At 43.5% G+C, this 18,450-nt stretch overlaps 1 protein-coding gene across 1 annotated transcript in view; it reads left to right on the forward strand.

Moving 5' to 3' along the window:
* Window positions 1–18,037, forward strand: part of LOC126248217 (aquaporin AQPAn.G) — a 184,477-nt gene extending 166,440 nt beyond the window's left edge. Inside the window, exon 6 of the mRNA XM_049949040.1 lies at window positions 17,361–18,037. Coding sequence (XP_049804997.1) covers window positions 17,361–17,468 — 108 coding nt within the window. The 3' untranslated portion in view covers window positions 17,469–18,037. The remainder of the gene's footprint in view (window positions 1–17,360) is intronic.
* The last annotated feature ends 413 nt before the right edge of the window (window positions 18,038–18,450 follow it).

Here is an 18,450-nt window from a genome sequence, read left to right on the forward strand (position 1 = left end):
GGAGGAACGTACCTGGACTTCCTCAGAATACTCTGCATGGGCTGCTTGAGAATGAGCCTTTGCAATACGACAGGTTATATGGTTTCTGCATGGCGGAGCACCACCCTACTTCCGCTTTACGTTTCGCCAACACCTCACCAACATCTCCCCCGGACGTAGGACAGGACGCGGAGGCCCTGTAGCATGGTCTGCTACATCACAGGACTTAAAACCCCTGGATTTTTATCTCTAAGGGCATCTGAGAAACGTTGTGTATGCTGAACCGGTTCCTTCAACCGCGTTTTCACGACGCCTGTGACGCTATTCGGGGAGAGGCTGGAACGTGCGAAAGAGTTCAGCAGTCCATGATTCGACGCGTGAACGTGTGCACTGCATCCCATGGAGGCCACTTTGAACATTTGTTGTGACGTTGTTGCGATGAACTCTGTGCTGTGTTCCGGGGCGATTTGTTGTCGTTGCACGCACACCGTCCAGTTCTGGACACATGTTCATAGGACCTGTTTTCCTCAGTTTTCAGTCATGAATCCGTCCCTGAAGTTTGTCGGCTTTATTGATGTGCACCCTGTATAATTTTCGTACCACGTCACGTGCTCGCAGCGCCATCAGGTGGCATTCAATCTCGCTATGGGCAACGGTCATAATGTAACTTTAACAGTTTTTTTAGAAAATTTGAAATATTTCTATTATGCATCCAAACTGTAGATGCCCTCATCGTAAAATTATATGTTCACTTGAAGAAAGATACCTATTATATCGATAAAATTCTAAAACAAATTTTCAGGGACGAATTTATATTACACGGCTTCCGTACATAATGCGAAGATGAAAGTAAACTAGTAGGATGTTATTGATTTACAGAGTATAGGCCTACTTGTAGACATAGTAGTCTGTGCACAACTAAGAACAAGATTTTTTTCTATTATTTATAACACTAATGGTCCTATTAGTGTAACGTGTGAACACGTTCGAGCACATCTTCATCGACAATCATACTCTGGAAGTCACCTTAGCGAGTATGTTGTGTGGCACTATTATCTCCCTACTCTACCTACATTACTCGTGAATGTCGTGCTTTAGGACCTCCTGTCGGTAAGTTTCCGTACAAGCTCGAATTTCTTTTCTTAACAGTTTTGTCACCTCGTGCGATAAAGCAGGAGGAAGTGACGTGTTGCTTGTCTCTTCTTGTAGAGTTCGTCCTCAGACTTTCAACATTAAATCATTCCGTTATGTGCGATGCCTCTCTTGTAATAAATTCCACTAGAGTTATATCCCTGTGACACTCTCGCGCTGTCTGAACCAACACCGGAATGAAACGAAGAGCTCTTGTTTGAATCTGCTATACCTCCTCTATTACTATTAAAGTTAAGGGTCTCAGACTAAATCTCAGTACTTAAGATTCAATCGAACGAGAGTCTCGTAAGCTACCTTCTGCGTGGGTGAATTACATTTACTTATGATTCTTCTGTTGAATGCAACTGCCAACGTTATTCATCACATTATTTCTATCGTATGCATCGCTAACAGTTTCGGACATACGAAACCCGCTATTGGTATACCCAAAACTACAGCCATAGGAATGGTCAGTATTCGGGAATATGATAGGAACGATCATTGAAAGCAAAAAAGTTTAGAAGACATGGGCTCTAAAAAGCATACCTTAAGAGCTAGGATCGCTTCTTCATCTGCGATATTCCGAAACAAATCTGTTGTACTGCAAGCACTTCGCTTTCCAAAATTGGAGACGTGGTAGTATGGACCTAAACAAGAAAAAAATGTTCATTAAACATGGAATGCATACCTTAAGACCTATGAGCATCTCTTCTACTGAACACGTGCTCATAGATCTTACGGTATGAATTCTGGAGCCCATGTTTACTAGACTTTTGTGCTTCGAATGATCGTTGCTGTCATATCCCGGAATATTGATCATCCCTCATGGGACACCACATTTAACAATTTCTCCCCATTGAGTATAACGTACTGAATGCTATTTGCTAAGAAGTATTCAACTCAACCTGTAAAGTGGTCGGTCTAACATTCCGTAAGCACGTAGCTAGGCGACAGTTCGTAACCATACCAAATGCCCTCCGAAAACCAGGGAAAGATGGGCCAGTCTCGTAATCCCTATTTTCGTTTCTCTGAATCTCATGGGCACAGTGAAGGATGCTATAAGGACTATATTTTTGACGTGCCGTCGATGATGAGATTATCACAGCCAGAGCACAAACTGATTATCCGACGATGATTTTAACTCTTCTCCTACTGAAAAGGAGTCCAGTACCTTTAAGCACTATGGCATCTCGCACATTTCAAATACTTAATCTAAAAGTGTGAAGAAAATGTTTTGCTTGTTTTATATTATTCATTGTAAATTCGTGATACGCCGGTAATACTTGTATGATCCACAAAGTGCAGACTTTAAAAGGTGTGCATTTGTTTAAGGGTCGTTCTCATATGACTGGCCAGGTAAATTTAATGCCTTACAAAGGCAATAGCATACCACTAACTGGACCATATCAAGTCAAGTCATCTCATTCAACTCTAAACCGGTCATGTAGATATCGTTCTATGAGGTCTTCCACCTAACACTATTTCATCTGCAAGGAATTGTAGAAAATGAATTTTATGACAGACAACGTACAAAAAGACAAAAGAAATAGGGTGCCATGAGGCTGTATTCGTATATGGACTTGAAAATGTGAAATCATTCATTTCACGGACTAACGCCTGCGTCGTAAAGGTTAAGGATGGTCGTAGTCTGACAGGTGGAAGATTACTTTTCACGACAGGGAGTTAATTGCCGAATTTTCCTAAGTTCAACAACATTGTTCTATTATATTCTCTAAAGCATAGAGAACGTCACGGAACAATGAAAAAGTTGTCTGTAACTTAGGATGGGAATCTCAGCTGGAAAGAAAATAATGTCGCTACGTGTAGGTTGATTTCCGCTTGCCTCCATGTCCTCCAGCTGTTTCGGTTATGAAAATTGTTGATGTTGCTGCTGTTGTTATTGTTTTTTTGTTGTTGTTGTGGTCTTCGGTACAAAGACTAGTTTGATGCTGTCCTCCACGCTAGTCTATCCTGTGAAAGCTTCTTCATATGTGCGTAACTGCTGCAACCAACATCCGTTTCAAACTGCTTACTGTTTTGAAGCATTAATCTCCCTTTACAGTTATTACGCTCCGTGATTCCACAGTTTCCAAGTTGAATATTGTAATGTAAGCTTGTGCAAGAATTATTTCTGTGTACCTCCACTATTTCGGTGTAGTCCCATACTGCACGACTAGCAAAAGCCCTACACGGTTAGAGCTTACGTGAGTCACCCCTACAACATCCGTCTCTTTGACCATGTCAGTTCATCACACGCCCAGTTAACATCATGGTGCTCAGACAAGTTACCTAACTACCATGTGGTTTGTCTACTTCACCTGCTGCTTAGTGCGCATGCACCTCATATCAGAAATGAAGTACCTATTATGTCATCATAATCGCAACACAAGATCTCACTTATCTAGTACTCTAGCTGAGCCCATCGTTAAAACAATTCCCTCTGTGTTGCTGCTGTTCACCTCTGGAACGTGCTGCCTTGCACTCTGCTCACAATACAATGATTTATTGAGTTTAATAAGCATCTGAAGCATTCCTTTTGTCAAAGTCAAATTTTCCTTAAGAGTTCCACCTTCAAAAATATTACAAATCCGAATGTAAACCGTGTTCCATTATTCTACAAAAGATTAGCGGCAGCAGTACAGGGCTGTATTTATGCACATCTCCCTGGCGAACCCGCTTGAAAATGGAAATGACCTGCGCCTTTATCGAATCGCTTACAGTAACTCATTGCTCCTGTCGTCTATTATTAACTGTTCCTACAAAGGACAACGTTATTTCACGTAATCCACACTGAATGAAACAGGTATCCCGTCGGGTACAGTGGACTTTCTTCGAATGAGTGAATTTGGTTGAATTTCAGTTGTGCAGTCACGTATTTTAACGTTGTTCATTTTGTCGTTCATGGGACGATCGAAAGGAACAACTGTATTACGATCTTGTTTCATGAGACGACTTCTGGAAACAGACTTGATCACTGCCACATCCAGTCCGTCCACTTGGCATCAGTATCAGTATGGTCTACGAATGACTACTGTCGCGGTAGACTGGACTTGTACAACTGCAAACTGCTTCAGCAGCATCCATGTTGTACCAGGCTACGTCTTAATGCACCATTAAACGTAAAGTTGTATGTCATTTTTCGATGGCTGACCCCAAGGGATAGATTCAGCTGCATAGTCGGAAATTAATTTTTTTCTTCAGTCACAGTTGCCCCTTTCCTTGCGGATATATGAGATGTTTGTCTTAAGTGCATTTGTGGAGTGTAGGTGAGTGTAATGGATGCGTGTATAGAGTGCTGTTTTGTTTGCGTTTCTGTTGTTGTTGTCGATGATGATGATGATGATGATGATGATGGTGATGGTGAAGAGAGAAAGCAGGGTCGCCGAGCTTAGCGTCCGCATCCGATGGACGGATTACCATCAACTGTCTCCCAGGTCTTCTCTTCATGAGAGACTATGGATAGGTTTTGAATTTAATTCAGGATGTTGGCGCAAAGTGTGGTGACAAGACACTTTCCGTCACCTCCTCTCCTCCACAGTGAAAATTTCATCCACCATCAGGATTCGAACCGGCTCACCTTCGAGTCCAGCACCATTCAACAGCCGGGCGTTAGTTAACTCGGTTGCGAAGGGGGGGGGGAAGTGTACCATTACTTTCAGGTGACGGTACACCCATCACACTTAACAGCGTAAAAGAGGAACAGTGCACTTAAAACTTTCATTTACACTTACTGGACTATTCGTAAAAAGGTCACGACATTTCGTGTCACTTCTCTAAGTCCTCCTAGGTTGCCGCGTGATGTAACTGAATTTGATTGCGAAAGAAGTCGTGGAGGTTATGAATAATGTTGCCATCAGTGTTGACATCCGGCTAAACGAGAAAACATTTCGTTTTGACTTGTCCTCGTATGTCAATGGAGCTAAGCGAATAGGGAGCGACAAACATGTTTTACTGGGTCAAGTACGACACGCACGTGCAGCGCTGCTTTGTCTCTATGCAGCCCCCTTCCTGCTAGAGATCCCTTTATCTCGTTCCGCTAGTCACCTACATTACGACACAATTTCATGCCATAGGAACTGCAGGCGGATAATGCGCATTATGCCGAAGAGGCATCTGACATTTAGTGTATTCTGTGTACCACGAATCGGGGAGAATATAAAGTGCTCTAACGAAATTATTGCATTTTTCGGAAGAAATTGCTGAGTACAGACAACTACACTGGCGGAAAAATTGCAACACCAAAAAATTATTAATATAGAGTAAAGAAATCTCGGGAATTCATTTGTCTAGGTAACATATTTAAGTGATTAACATTGCTAGATCACAGGTTAATGTAAACATTAGATAAGCCATTGCTGGTACGTTAATAACCGGTGTAACCGCCGTGATGGTGAATGCAAGCATGCAAAGGTGCATGCATTATGTTGTACAGCTGCTGGATGTCAATTTGTCAGTTTGTGTTGCACTTGGCCGGTCAATACAGGGACGGTTAATGCTGGTTGTAGATGGCGCTAGAGTTACCGTCCAGTGATGATCCATATGTGCTCTATTGGAGACAGATGTGGTGATCGAGCAGGCCAAGGCATCATGTAGAGCCTGTTGGGTTAAAACAGCGGTATGTGGACGAGCGTTATCTTGCTGGAAAATACCCCATGGAATTCTGTTCATGAATGGCAGCACAACCAGTCGAATCACCAGACTGACGTACAAATTTGCACTCAGGGTTCGTGGGGATAACCAAGAGAGTGCTCCTGCTGTAATACGAAATCGCACCTCAGACTATAACTCCAGATGTACATCCAGTGCGTCTATCACGCATACAGGTTGGTTGCAGGTCCTCGACTGGTCTCCTCCTAACACACGGCCTGCACTGGAACCGAGGCGCCGGCCGATGTGGTCGAGCGATTCTAGGCGCTTCAGTCCGGAACCGGGCGACAGCTGCGGTCGCAGGCTCGAATCCTGCCCCGGGTGTGGATGTGTGTGATGTCCTTAGGTTAGTTAGGTTTAAGTAGTTCTAAGTTCTAGGAGACTGATGACCTCAGATGTTAAGTCCCATAGTACTTAGAGCCATTTGAACCATTTTGGAACCGAGGCACAAACAGCTTTCATCAGAAAACACAACGGACATCCATCCTGCCCTCCAGTGAGCTCTCGCTTAACACCATTGATATAGCAAATGGCAGTGGTTTGCTGTCAATGGAATGGGCGCTACAGGGCGTTTGCCTCGGACCTGTCTTTGAAGTGACCAATTTACAGCAGTACGTTGTGTCTCTGTGGTGCCAACTGCTGCTCGAATTGCTGCTGCAGATGCAGTACGATGCGCCAGAGCCATACGCCCGTCACTATGATCATCCGTCTAGGTAGTGCTTCGTGGCCATCCGGAGCCCGGTCTTGTTGCGACCGTACATTCCCGTGACCACCGCTGCCAGCAATCATGTACAGTGGCTACATTCCTGCCAAGTCTTGCTGGAATATCGCAATGCGAACATCTAGCTTCTCATAGCCCTACTACAAGACTTCGTTCAAACACAGAGAGGTGTTAATAATGGCGTCTATGTCGCCTTAAAGGAATTCTTGACTAACATCAGGTCACCTACGTCGAGTGTCAAAGAGAGCTAACGCTCAAGACCATTACAGAGTGTATTTAAAGCTAACCTGATTTGCTTCCTCATAGTGGCACTGCTGGCCGCACTCTTATGCGACTAACGCGAAATATGAATAGACCTCATCTTTCAGATGTAGAAACATGTCTACCAACTTTCCTTTACGTTACACAACTCTTTCTTTGAGTTGTGATTTTTTACCGTCAGTGTATGTAAAAATCTTTAAATGCGTATGGTATTTCATGGGTATCATTCTCAGATCGTACGTATATTATCCATCCAGACACCTACAATTCCATTGCAAAAAAATACTTGCCGTGAAAGCCTGAATTACTTTATCTACTCAATTTTCCTTTTACAATCCTCTGAGAGTTTACGGTGCCATCGTGACCGACTTTATTTTCAACACAGTCCGCTTCCTGTCAGCGTTGTGTGTGGAACTCGATACATTAGAACCCGAAGTTACAGCAGGTTCCCTGCGTCTTGGGAGTCTCTTTTTCCTTGCATTAATCCAGTTTTCTAGACCGATTGCTCATCCTGTATTTGGCAGTTATATCTGCAGCTGGATACTATTCATTACCGACATAGTAATTTTCCCCAAAACAGGAGGGCAAATTCGTGTATATCATTTGTCAGCGAGTCGTGTAGCTTTTGTTCTGCGTAATTCCGCGTTTCATCTGTTAGTGTTTTTCGTAGACTGTGCCGCGGAAACTGGAAGGTATTTGCCTAGACACATGAGGGAAACAGACAGAAAACAGCCATACTGCTTGTCGCTGTAATGGACCAGCGATCTGTCTGGTACGCGGAACCAACCCTCGCTCCAAAAGCTACTAACGAGGGGAGGCCACGACGCTGGGATCATGGATTTACTTACTTCAAACGCCGTAGATCTTAAGTAGGCCATTAAAACAACATAGTAAGGTGCACTACTCCGGAAATTCCGAGAAAATCGCAGAAGTTTAATGCGTCTATTATGTAACTGATGTGGCCGTGTGAAGGTGTCGACTGTTAGACGTCACTCTGGTGAAGAGGTTAGCGTTCGCGTTAAGCAAGAACATTGTGGGCGAGGCGACGGTTCGAATTGCGAGAACTTCATTTTTTGAAGTTATTTTTTTCCACACTGGTCACATTAATTAAATTACATGACATTTGAGAGGTAAGATAATGAAAAAAACACGTGCATTTTCATGAAGTTTTAGTGAATTTAATACGTTATTTGAGTATTTCCTATTTGTAGTTAAATTTTCAAGGACGACGGACAAGCTTGGATAGCCCAAGTCAAACCTCGACAAATAATGATGCGAATGACGTTATTCACAATCAGTAATATAGTAAGTCACAATGTGCCAGACCACAAGAGTAATGTATAATCACTCGTCAGATGTTCTCTCGATGTCACACGTTGCAGGATGGTATTTGTCACACAGACACAGACGACATAAATTGAAACGTGATGCAAATACTTCATTCAAATTCACGTGGTTTTTTTATTATATTACCTCTCAAATGTCATATAAATTAAATAATATGACCAGTAATGAAAAAATAGATTAGTAATTAAGTTCGAGCGGAAGTCGAACCACTACCTTGTACACATTCGTCTTAGCTCCAACGCTAATCGCTTGACCACCATGAACTCTAACATCCGGCGTCTACTCACAGGTATATAAGCCACATAATAGACACGTGAAACTTCTATTGCGATTTTCTCGGAATTGCCAGTAGTGCACTTGCACATTATGTTGTGCTAATGACCTACTAAAGGTGTACAAAGTCCAAAGTAAATCTGTGATCCCACCGTCGTGGCGTCTCCTTGGAAGCAGTGTTGCAAGCTAAACCGTATACTGCAGTAATTTATGTTACAGTTTTATTAAAGTGGAAGTAAAACTACAGGTTGGACGGTCTACCAAACTAATAATATATACTGCCTGACTAAAAAAGGGAAAGTATCAATAAGGGGAGGAGGACGAAACGAAACGAACTTCACGTGTTGAGAGGGTACATGATGTGATTTCAGTGATTACAAAATCGAGTCAAATACACAAGCTCTTGGCAATATGAGCACATTTCCCTGTATGATGCTGCACCCGCTCTGGCCATTAAAATAGCTACACCAAGAAGAAATGCAGATGATAAACGGGTATTCATTGGACAAACATATTATACTAGAACTGACATGTGATTACATTTTCATGCAGTTTGGGTGCATAGATCCTGAGAAATCAGTACCCAGAACAACCACCTCTCGCCGTAATAACGGCCTTGATACGACTGGGCATTGAGTCAAGCAGAGCTTGGATGGCGTGTACAGCTACAGCTGCCCATGCAGCTTCAACACGATACCACAGTTCATCAAAAGTAGTGATTGGCATATTGTGACGAGCCAGTTGCTCGGCCACCATTAACCAGACGTTTTCAGTTGGTGGGAGATCTGGAGAATGTGCTGGCCAGGGCAGCAGTCGAACATTTTCTGTATCCAGAAAGGCCCGTACAGGACCTGCAACATGCGGTACAGCATTATCCTGCTGAAATGTATGGTTTCGCAGGGATCGAATGAATGGTAGAGCCACGGGACGTAACACATGTGAAACGTAACGTCTACTGTTCAAAGTGCCGTCAATGCGAACAAGAGGTGACCGAGACGTGTAACCAATGGCACCCCATAGCATCACGCCAGGTGATACGTCAGTATGGTGATCACCAATACACACTTTCAATGTGCGTTCACCGCAATGTCGCCAAACACGGATGCGAGCATCATGAGGCTGTACACAGAACCTGGATTCATCCGAAAAAATGACGTTGAGTACACCATCGCAGGCACTCCTATCTGTGATGCAGCGTCGAGGGTAACCGCAGCCATGGTCTCCGAGCTGATAGTCCATGCTGCTGCAAACGTCGTCGAACTGTTCGTGCAGATGGTTGTGATCTTGTAAACGTCCCCATCTGTTGACTCAGGGATCGAGACGTGGCTGCACGATCCGTTACAGCCCTGCGGATAAGGTGCCTGTCATCTCGACTTCTAGTGATACGAGGCCGTTGAGATTCAGCACGGCGTTCCGTATTACCCCCCTGAACCCACCGATTCCATATTCTGCTAACAGTAATTGGATTTCGACCAACGCGAGCAGCAATGTCGCGATTCGATAGACCGCAATCGCGATAGGCTACAATCCGACGTTTATCAAAGTCGGAAACGTGATGGTACGCATTTCTCCTCCATACACTAGGCATCACAACAACGTTTCACCAGGCTACGCCGGTCAGCTGCTGTTTGTGTATGAGAAAGCGGTTGGAAATTTTCCTCATGTCAGCACGTTGTAGGTGTCGTCACCGGCTCCAACCGTGTGTGAATGCTCTGAAAAGCATATCACAGCACCTTCTTTCTGTCGGTTAAATTTCGCGTCTGTAGCACGTCATGTTCGTGGTGTAGCAATTTTAATGGCCATTAGTGTACTTATTCGGCTGGGAACGGTGCCATAATGCCGTTCTATCCTTTCCCCAGGAAAGTTGGCCCACAGCTCCTGTAACTAGTATCCGATATCCTGGATACTGGTACAAGGACTGATTTGACTTCCGAGCTGGTCCCTCAAAAGTTCTGTTTGGGACAGATCTTGCTGCCCACGAAGCACCTCAGCATAACGCAGACAGTTCATAGAGACACATACCATGTGTGAACGAGTATTGTTGAAAAATGTCACCACGATACTATCGCATAAGACGTAACACGTGAAGACGTAGGATGTCCGTGACCTGTCGTTATGTTGTCAAAGTTTCCTCAGTCGGTACCAGCCATGGCATGAGTCATACCCGATGGCGTCTTGCATCATGAAGCCAGGTGCAACAGCGCTGTGCCTCTTCGAAGCATTCCAAGAATGTGACGTCTCGCCAGGACGCCGCCATACTCGCCTATGATGGTCATCAGGGGTAGTGCCGAATCGCGATTTGTCGCTGAACACAGTCCACGCCATAATACATGCTTCCCGATCACGACACCAATCCAAACGCAGACGTTTGTATTGTTGTGCTAGCAGATGCATACGCATCCACATCTGCATAGATACTCCGCAAGCCACCGTACGGTGCGTGGCGGAGGGCACCTTGTACCACTACTTGTCATTTACTTTCCTGTTCCACTCGCAAATAAAGCAAGGTAAAAACGACTATCTAAATGCCTCCATATGAGCCCTAATTTCTTGTATCTTATTTTCGTGGTCCCTACGTGCAAAGTATGTTGGCGGTAGTAGGATCATTCGGCAATCAGCTTCAAATGCCGATTCTCTAAATGTTCTCAGTAGTGTTTCTCGAAAAGAACGTCACCTTCCCTCCAGGGATTTCCATTTTATTTCCCAAAGCATCTCCGTAACACCTCGCGTGTTGTTCGAACCTACCGGTAATAAATCTAGAAGCCAGCCTCTGAATTGTTTCGTTGCCCTCCTTCAACCCGACCAGGTGCGGATCCCAAACACTAGAGCAATACTCAAGAATAGGTAGCATCACCGTCCTATATGCAGGCTTTCCTAAAATTCTGCCATAAAAGCGAAGTCAACGATTCGTCTTTCTTACCACAGTTCTCACGTGCTCGTTCCACCTCACATCGCTTTGCAACGTCATGCCCGACTTGACTATGTCAAGCAGGACACTACTAATACTGCATCCAAACGTTACGGGTTTGATCTTCCTACCCATACGCATTAACTTACATTTTCCCACATTTAGTGCTAGCTGCTATTCATCGCACCAATTGGAAATTTTGTCTAAGTCTTCTTGTACCTTACTACAGTCACTCAACTTCGACACCTTACCGTATACCGGGACATCATCAGCAAACAACCGTCGATTTCTGCCTATGCTGTCCGCCAAATCATTTATGTATGCAGATAACAACAGCGGTCCTATCACACTTGCCTGGGGCACTGCTGACGAAACCCTTGTAGCTGATGAACACTCGCCGTCGAAGACAACATACTAGGTTCAATTATTTAAGAATCTTCGAGCGACTCACATATCTGTGAACTTATTCCATACGCTCGTACCTTCGTTAACAGCCTTCGATGGGGAACCGTGTCAAATGCTTTTCAGAAATCTATAAATATAGAATCTGTCTGTTGCCCTTCATGCATAGTTCGCAGTATATCATGTGAGAAAAGGAAAAACTGAGTATCGCGCGAGAGATGCTTTCTAAGACCATGCTGATTCGTGGACACAAGTATCTCAGTGTCAAAAAAGTTTAATATATTCGAACTGAGAATATGTTCAAGGATTCTGCAGTACACAGAAGTTAGGGATCTTGGTCTGTAATTTTGCGGGTCCTTACTTTTTACGCTTCTTATGTACTGGAGTCACCTGCACTTTTTTCCAGTCGCTTGGGACCTGGTGCTGGGCGAGAGATTCACGATAAATGCAAGATAGGTACGGGGCCAATGCCGTAGAGTACTCTTTGTAAAATCGAACTCATGGGATGGTATTTCCCAGTCTGGCAACTGCTAGTCTTCAACTTACGATACGGGATGACAGAACGTTGCGGTGTGTCCATTACTTGTTCCGACACAGCAGGCGCAGATGAGAAGGAGTTACAAAGTGCGTGGCACACCATACACCGATCCTCCCTTGTGGTGGCAGACGTGGTGACCGGAACTTTGGTGCGAATATGCCTGCCTCAGTTCCTATGCAGTCCATCATCGGGCCACTGTCACATCCGAATGCCCCACTAAGCTGTATACTGCATTATACGGCCAACCGGCCTAATGAAGAACCAGAATGAGGCCACTTTCAAACTCTGTCAGGTACCGATAAGGCTGTCTCATAGGAGTATGCGGCATCCTGTGTCCTTCCCAGACATCACTGAAAATCTGACACTGTTCACGCCTTTTATATACTCTACCTGGCCTGGTAACAACGCTAAGCACAAACAACACTAATGTAATCTTCCGGTTCTAGGTCCGCAGCTCGTGGTCGTGCAGTAGCGTTCTCGCTTCCCGCGCCCGGGTTCACGGGTTCGATTCCCGGCGGGGTCAGGGATTTTCTCTGCCTCATGATGACTGGGTGTTGTGTGATGTCCTTAGGTTAGTTAGGTTTAAGTAGTTCTAAGTTCTAGGGGACTGATGACCATAGATGTTAAGTCCCATAGTGCTCAGAGCCATTTGAACCATTTTTCTGGTTTTAGGCGCTACAGTCTGGAACAGCGCGACCGCTACGGTCGCAGGTTCGAATCCTGCTTCGGGCATGGTTGTGTGTGATGTCCTTAGGTTAGTTAGGTTTATGTAGTTGTAAGTCTAGGGGACTGATGACCTCAGATGTTAAGTCCCATAGTGCTCAGAGCCATTTGAACCATTTTTAATCTTCTGATGGCGCTTCTTATTACAGAGAATTGTGACTCTAACCATTTACATATTCACCGATGGTGTGTACGCGTTGGAAGTTACGCTGACATCCGACTATGTCTTCTGGGTGCTTCACTTTTTCGTTTAATTTGCGGTAAGATCTTATGGCACCAAACTGCTTAGGTCATCGGTCCCTAAGCTTACACAATACGTAATCTAACTTAAATTAACTTACGCTTTGGACAACACACACACACACACATGCCCGAGGGAGGACTCGAAACTCCGACGGGGGGAGCCGCGCGGGCCGTTAAAGACGCCCGAGACCGGGCGGCTACCCCGCGCGGCCACTTTTTGGTCAGGCAGTATATATACGAGGGGCGTTCAGAAAGTAAGCTCCGATCGGTCGCGAAATGGAAACGACTATGAAAATCCGATAAAGCTTTGCACAGATGTGTTGGGTAGTGTCTCTAGTATAACCCCAGTTAGCATCACGTCGCTCTTCTCATTTCTGAGCTCGCAGTGAGTGCGTAAAGATGTCTAGAAAATAGTGTCTGCCGCCAAGTACGAGGGCCTGGTGAGAAATTTCGCCTGAAGCTATGCAGCTAACATTACATAACTGTCGTGCTGTTTCTTCTTCAAGACAATTCTCAGCCGCATTCTGCAGGGGCAATGAAGATGCTCCTGCATCGTTTTCAAATGGAAATGTGAGATTACCCACAATACAGTCCGCAATTGTCTCCCCCTGAGTTTCATCTCTGGTCACATGAACCGCTGTCTTTGAAGACAACATTTTGACACAGACAACGAGGTGTAGGCCAGCGTGGAGAATTGGCGGAAAGCACTGGCGGCTGCCTTCTATGATGAGGCTATTGAAAAGTTGGTACAACGCTATGACAAAAGTCTAAGTCAGAACGGCGACTACGTAGAAAAGTAGCTGAAAGGTGTAGATAATTGTTACAAGTAAAACATTTCTGATGTTCACTGTGGTTTCAATTTGGCAATCAATCGGAGCTTACTTTCTGAACAGGCCTCGTATATAATATGGTGTACGAAGTCTAATGAGCGTAATATGAAAATGACATCCCGCTGACGGCAGAAAGAACAAAAAAGATACCGCACATCCAGCAAGGACCGGCGTTATAAGAGTGGCCACAAAATCCTTAAAAACATGGATATAACATAATTTATGTTGATTGATCATGTGATTAAGACTTATTTTCGCGTAGAATTCGACTAATGATGTGCACAAAGGCGCACTCACACACACACACACACACACACACACACACACACACACACACACACACTGTGGCTCTACTGATGATATTCGGTGGCTTTATGGCAGCCTTCATGGTATGCGCACACGCACGCACGCACACACCCACACACTATATATATAGTGTGTGTGGGTGTGTGCGTGCGTGCGTGTGCGCATACCATGAAGGCTGCCATAAAGCCACCGAATATCATTAGTAGAGCCACAGTGTGTGTGTGTGCCGGCCGCGGTGGTCTAGCGGTTCTAGGCGCTCAGTCCGGAACCGCGTGACTGCTACGGTCGCAGGTTCGAATCCTGCCTCGGGCATGGATGTTTGTGATGTCCTTAGGTTAGTTAGGTTTAAGTAGTTCTAAGTTCTAGGGGACTGATGACCACAGATGTTAAGTCCCATAGTGCTCAGAGCCATTTGAACCATTTTTTGTGTGTGTGTGTGTGTGTGTGTGTGTGTGTGTGAGAGAGAGAGAGAGAGAGAGAGTGAGTGAGTGCGCCTTTGTGCACATCATTAGTCGAATTCACGAATCCCGTACGCGAAAATAAGTCTGAATCACATGATCAAGCAACACAAATTATGTTACATCCCTGTTCTTAAGGATTTTGTGGCCACTCTTATAAGGCCGGTCCTTGCTGGATGTGCAGTATCTTTTTTGTTCTTTCCGCCGTCAACGGGATGTCATTTTCATATTACGCTCATTTGACTTCGTACACCATATCATTAGCAGCAGGTGGTGTTAGATTTCAGTGTACAATGCCCTTAGAATGATAACGCTGGTAGTATGGTCAACATCTTTCGCTGTTCCAGTACTGAAGGGCGTCCATGTTGGATAAAGGTGTTAACCAAATAGGTGGAAAAATTGGCAACTAGCTCTAAATGACTTTCGATAAGAGGATCACTAATGTCTGGGGTAGTCAGTTATGTCACAGAGCTGAAGTTCACGACGGTGGGAAGTGATTAGGCTCCTGGTGATGGTACAGCTCATTTGTCATTACCATGAAACTGAAATTAATCTGCGAAATTGACTTCATAGTGTGGAGAACCGTATCAGGCTGGAGTAGCGGACTACGATGCACGCATACAAAGTAGGGCAGTACGAGTGGTTACAGGTTTGACGGACTCGCTTGAGTGCTTCATTGCACTGGCAGACACCCGCAGGAACACTCTAAAGAGCATGTTATGAAATTTCAGAAACGGGTTTACTGACATGAATATGGCAGTATCTCATTCCGAAGGTATTACGGTTATTACATTAGGATGTGGTGTGATGAATGGCAAATTGCTCTAAATGTAGAGAAATGCAAGTTACTGCAGATGAACAGGAAAAACAAACCTTTAACGTTCGAATTCAGTATCAGTGGTGTGCTACTTGACGGTGACTTCGATAATATGTTTAGACGTAAGGTTGTGAAGCGATATGGGATGGAACGAGCACGTAAGGACGGTAGCAGGAAAGACGAAAGATCGATTTTGGTTTATTGGGAGAACTCTAGGCAAGTGTGGCTCATATATAAAGAAGACCTTCTATGCAATATTACCTCACCTAACATAGAAGACCTTCTATGCAATATTATATAACTATGTCAAAATAATATCGGAAATTGTTGGGAAATAACGACGTGCAGTGACGTACGTGGCTTTCCAGGTGTCTAGGTGAGTTGACGTTCCTTTTTCATGAACTGTATTTTGACGACTGACATATTCTACTTCGTAAGTTACTGTGGACAATCGTCTAGAATGTAATATGTTTGAGGTAATGTGTTTCTTGTAACATTGTCCACATGTAGGAGAGCGAAACAGATGTTTTTGCTGTTGAAATTAAAATTCCTAAAAGTGTATTTCTGTACCATTATATAATACTCCACAGTTTTATACTAAAAAATGAATCTGCCGCATCGCGCTAGCATAAAAACATTCTTACCATACCATCAGATGCAAGTTAATGCAGATGAACAGGAAAAACAAACCTGTAACGTTCGAATTCAGTTTTAGTGTTGTGCTACTTGATGGTGACTTCGATGAAATATTTAGGCGTAAGGTTTTGAAGCGATATGGGATGGAACGAGCGCGTAAGGACGGTAGCTGGGAAGACGAAAGATCCCTTAACAGCCATACAGTAGGTACATTCCATTACCATACGTATTTCTTTTCCCCTTTACACAGATATCTCACTTCCGACCACGAAATATTGTGTTATTTAATCTATTTATTCTTCTGAATTCTCCTCAGATAACGTATTTCTCTGTACCACAGGCAAAGCTTTACCTCTTACCGATTCATAATTTGAAATGTTAGACGACTATGAAAAATTTGTCGGACGAAAAATAACTGTTTCTTTCGCTCGACAGAGCAGTCTCCATCCTGCTCGTAAGCAATGCTTTTGAAATACCTTTCTTGTAATTCCACTTGTTTTTATACATTTGTCCATTGCTTCCTCGTCAGACCACACATTGTTACGCTTTATACTGTTTAGTGTTTCCCAGTATTCCTTGCCTCTGCAGGCTCCTTAAATTTCTTTTCCCCGGAAATCGCTGTATCAGAAAATATCTATTTTTTACATGTATAAATTCGTTTTATATCTGCAACTATCATTATTGTTGTTATTATGGTCATCATTATTTGTGGCAGCAGCAGCAGTAGTAATGCCTGTATTAGCTTTATTAATAGACACTAAAACCATTTTAACGCTCTATCTCATATGAAACGTTATTTCTTGTTACGATGTAAAAAACTTACTATGCTGACAGCCCTAATCAGATCAGGTTAAAAATAAATAAATAAAACTCACTCACCTCATGTTCACCGAAATCAAAGGCATGAAAACTAAAACTTTAGCACAACGATTTGCCATCAAATCAGTATGTGATAACCTGCAGAATTTCTTCACTGATTAGGATATACTTCGGCAGTAGATGTATTACACAAATGTGTCATGCATGAAAAATATTCATTGGAAGTTATCTTTCATGTTTGTAAACAGTTTTGATCATTTAAACCTGTAGTTTAGTGTTCTTCCAGCCTCATAGTATACTGACATACTTCTTCTTTTGCAGGTTTACTGGGCTGGACCTCTTGGAGGAGGCATCGTGGCTGGAGTCATTTACAGGTTCCTGTTCCAGGCTCGGAAACCTGAAGACGAAGCCAGCTCCTATGACTTCTGAACGCATCATTTCTCTTGCCGCAGGCAGGGACACATCTTCGCGGAGTGGCTGAGAACGGATCAGAGACAATATATCGTGAAAATTTAGTGTATACCGTAGTGATATTGAACTGTCCAGCCAAACGTCTCCTGCGCTGACTTATTTTGTGGCGTTTCCTGAAGAGTACAATGGGATTATTATACTTATTTATTTGTAAGTGGACTATGCTTGGCACACCTTGTAGTTATTCCTATCTAACGTATAGGTTTCTTTCTCTGCAAGGCAACTGTAGTCAAACAGGGAATTTTGAAGTGTCTGTGTGGTCTTTGGGACTGAAAACAGTTACGTCATGAAGATGAAGGTTCTGTCATGTTACTACATGGCTTGAGATCTTCTATACACCCTGACACTTCTCATATTTCGGCAACAGATCACTTTCGGCTCGAAAGTGTGACGGGTTTCACTGTTGTCTAAATTGTTTTGAATAGAATCTCGTTCACTGATTCTGCGTTCAATAACACTATGTTTAATTTTCTCTTGCTACTTGCTTCAGTTGTACAGAATAAAGTTTTACTATATTAAAACTTTTAGCCGTGTTTTATTTCTAATATTACATCCAGTTGCTAACAGGCCAGCCATCCAAACAGAAACTGTTCAGTTACGTTCATTGTTTTCAGCATAGCCTTACAAAGGAAAACATTTTCTTCCTTGGTGTTCACAATTAATTCGCACACTGAAAAAAAATCTTAGTTGACTTAGCCTAAATTTTCATTAAGGGAGAAAGTGATCATAATGCAATCTATTACTGATTTATGTAAGCTCTTTACAAATGCAAAACTAGTTCCCCTATGGAAAGACGAGTTAATGAAGAAAATAGTGACTACGAAAATTGTCATGATAATATCCCAAGATGTCGCTAATCCGAGTAACGACCACTACATGAATGATCTTATGAAATTGAGTACTTTCGTGGTTTTCATCACTCGTACACCTAAGATACTTC

Source organism: Schistocerca nitens, chromosome 3 (genome assembly GCF_023898315.1).
Source record: "Schistocerca nitens isolate TAMUIC-IGC-003100 chromosome 3, iqSchNite1.1, whole genome shotgun sequence".
Lineage (NCBI taxonomy): Eukaryota > Metazoa > Arthropoda > Insecta > Orthoptera > Acrididae > Schistocerca > Schistocerca nitens.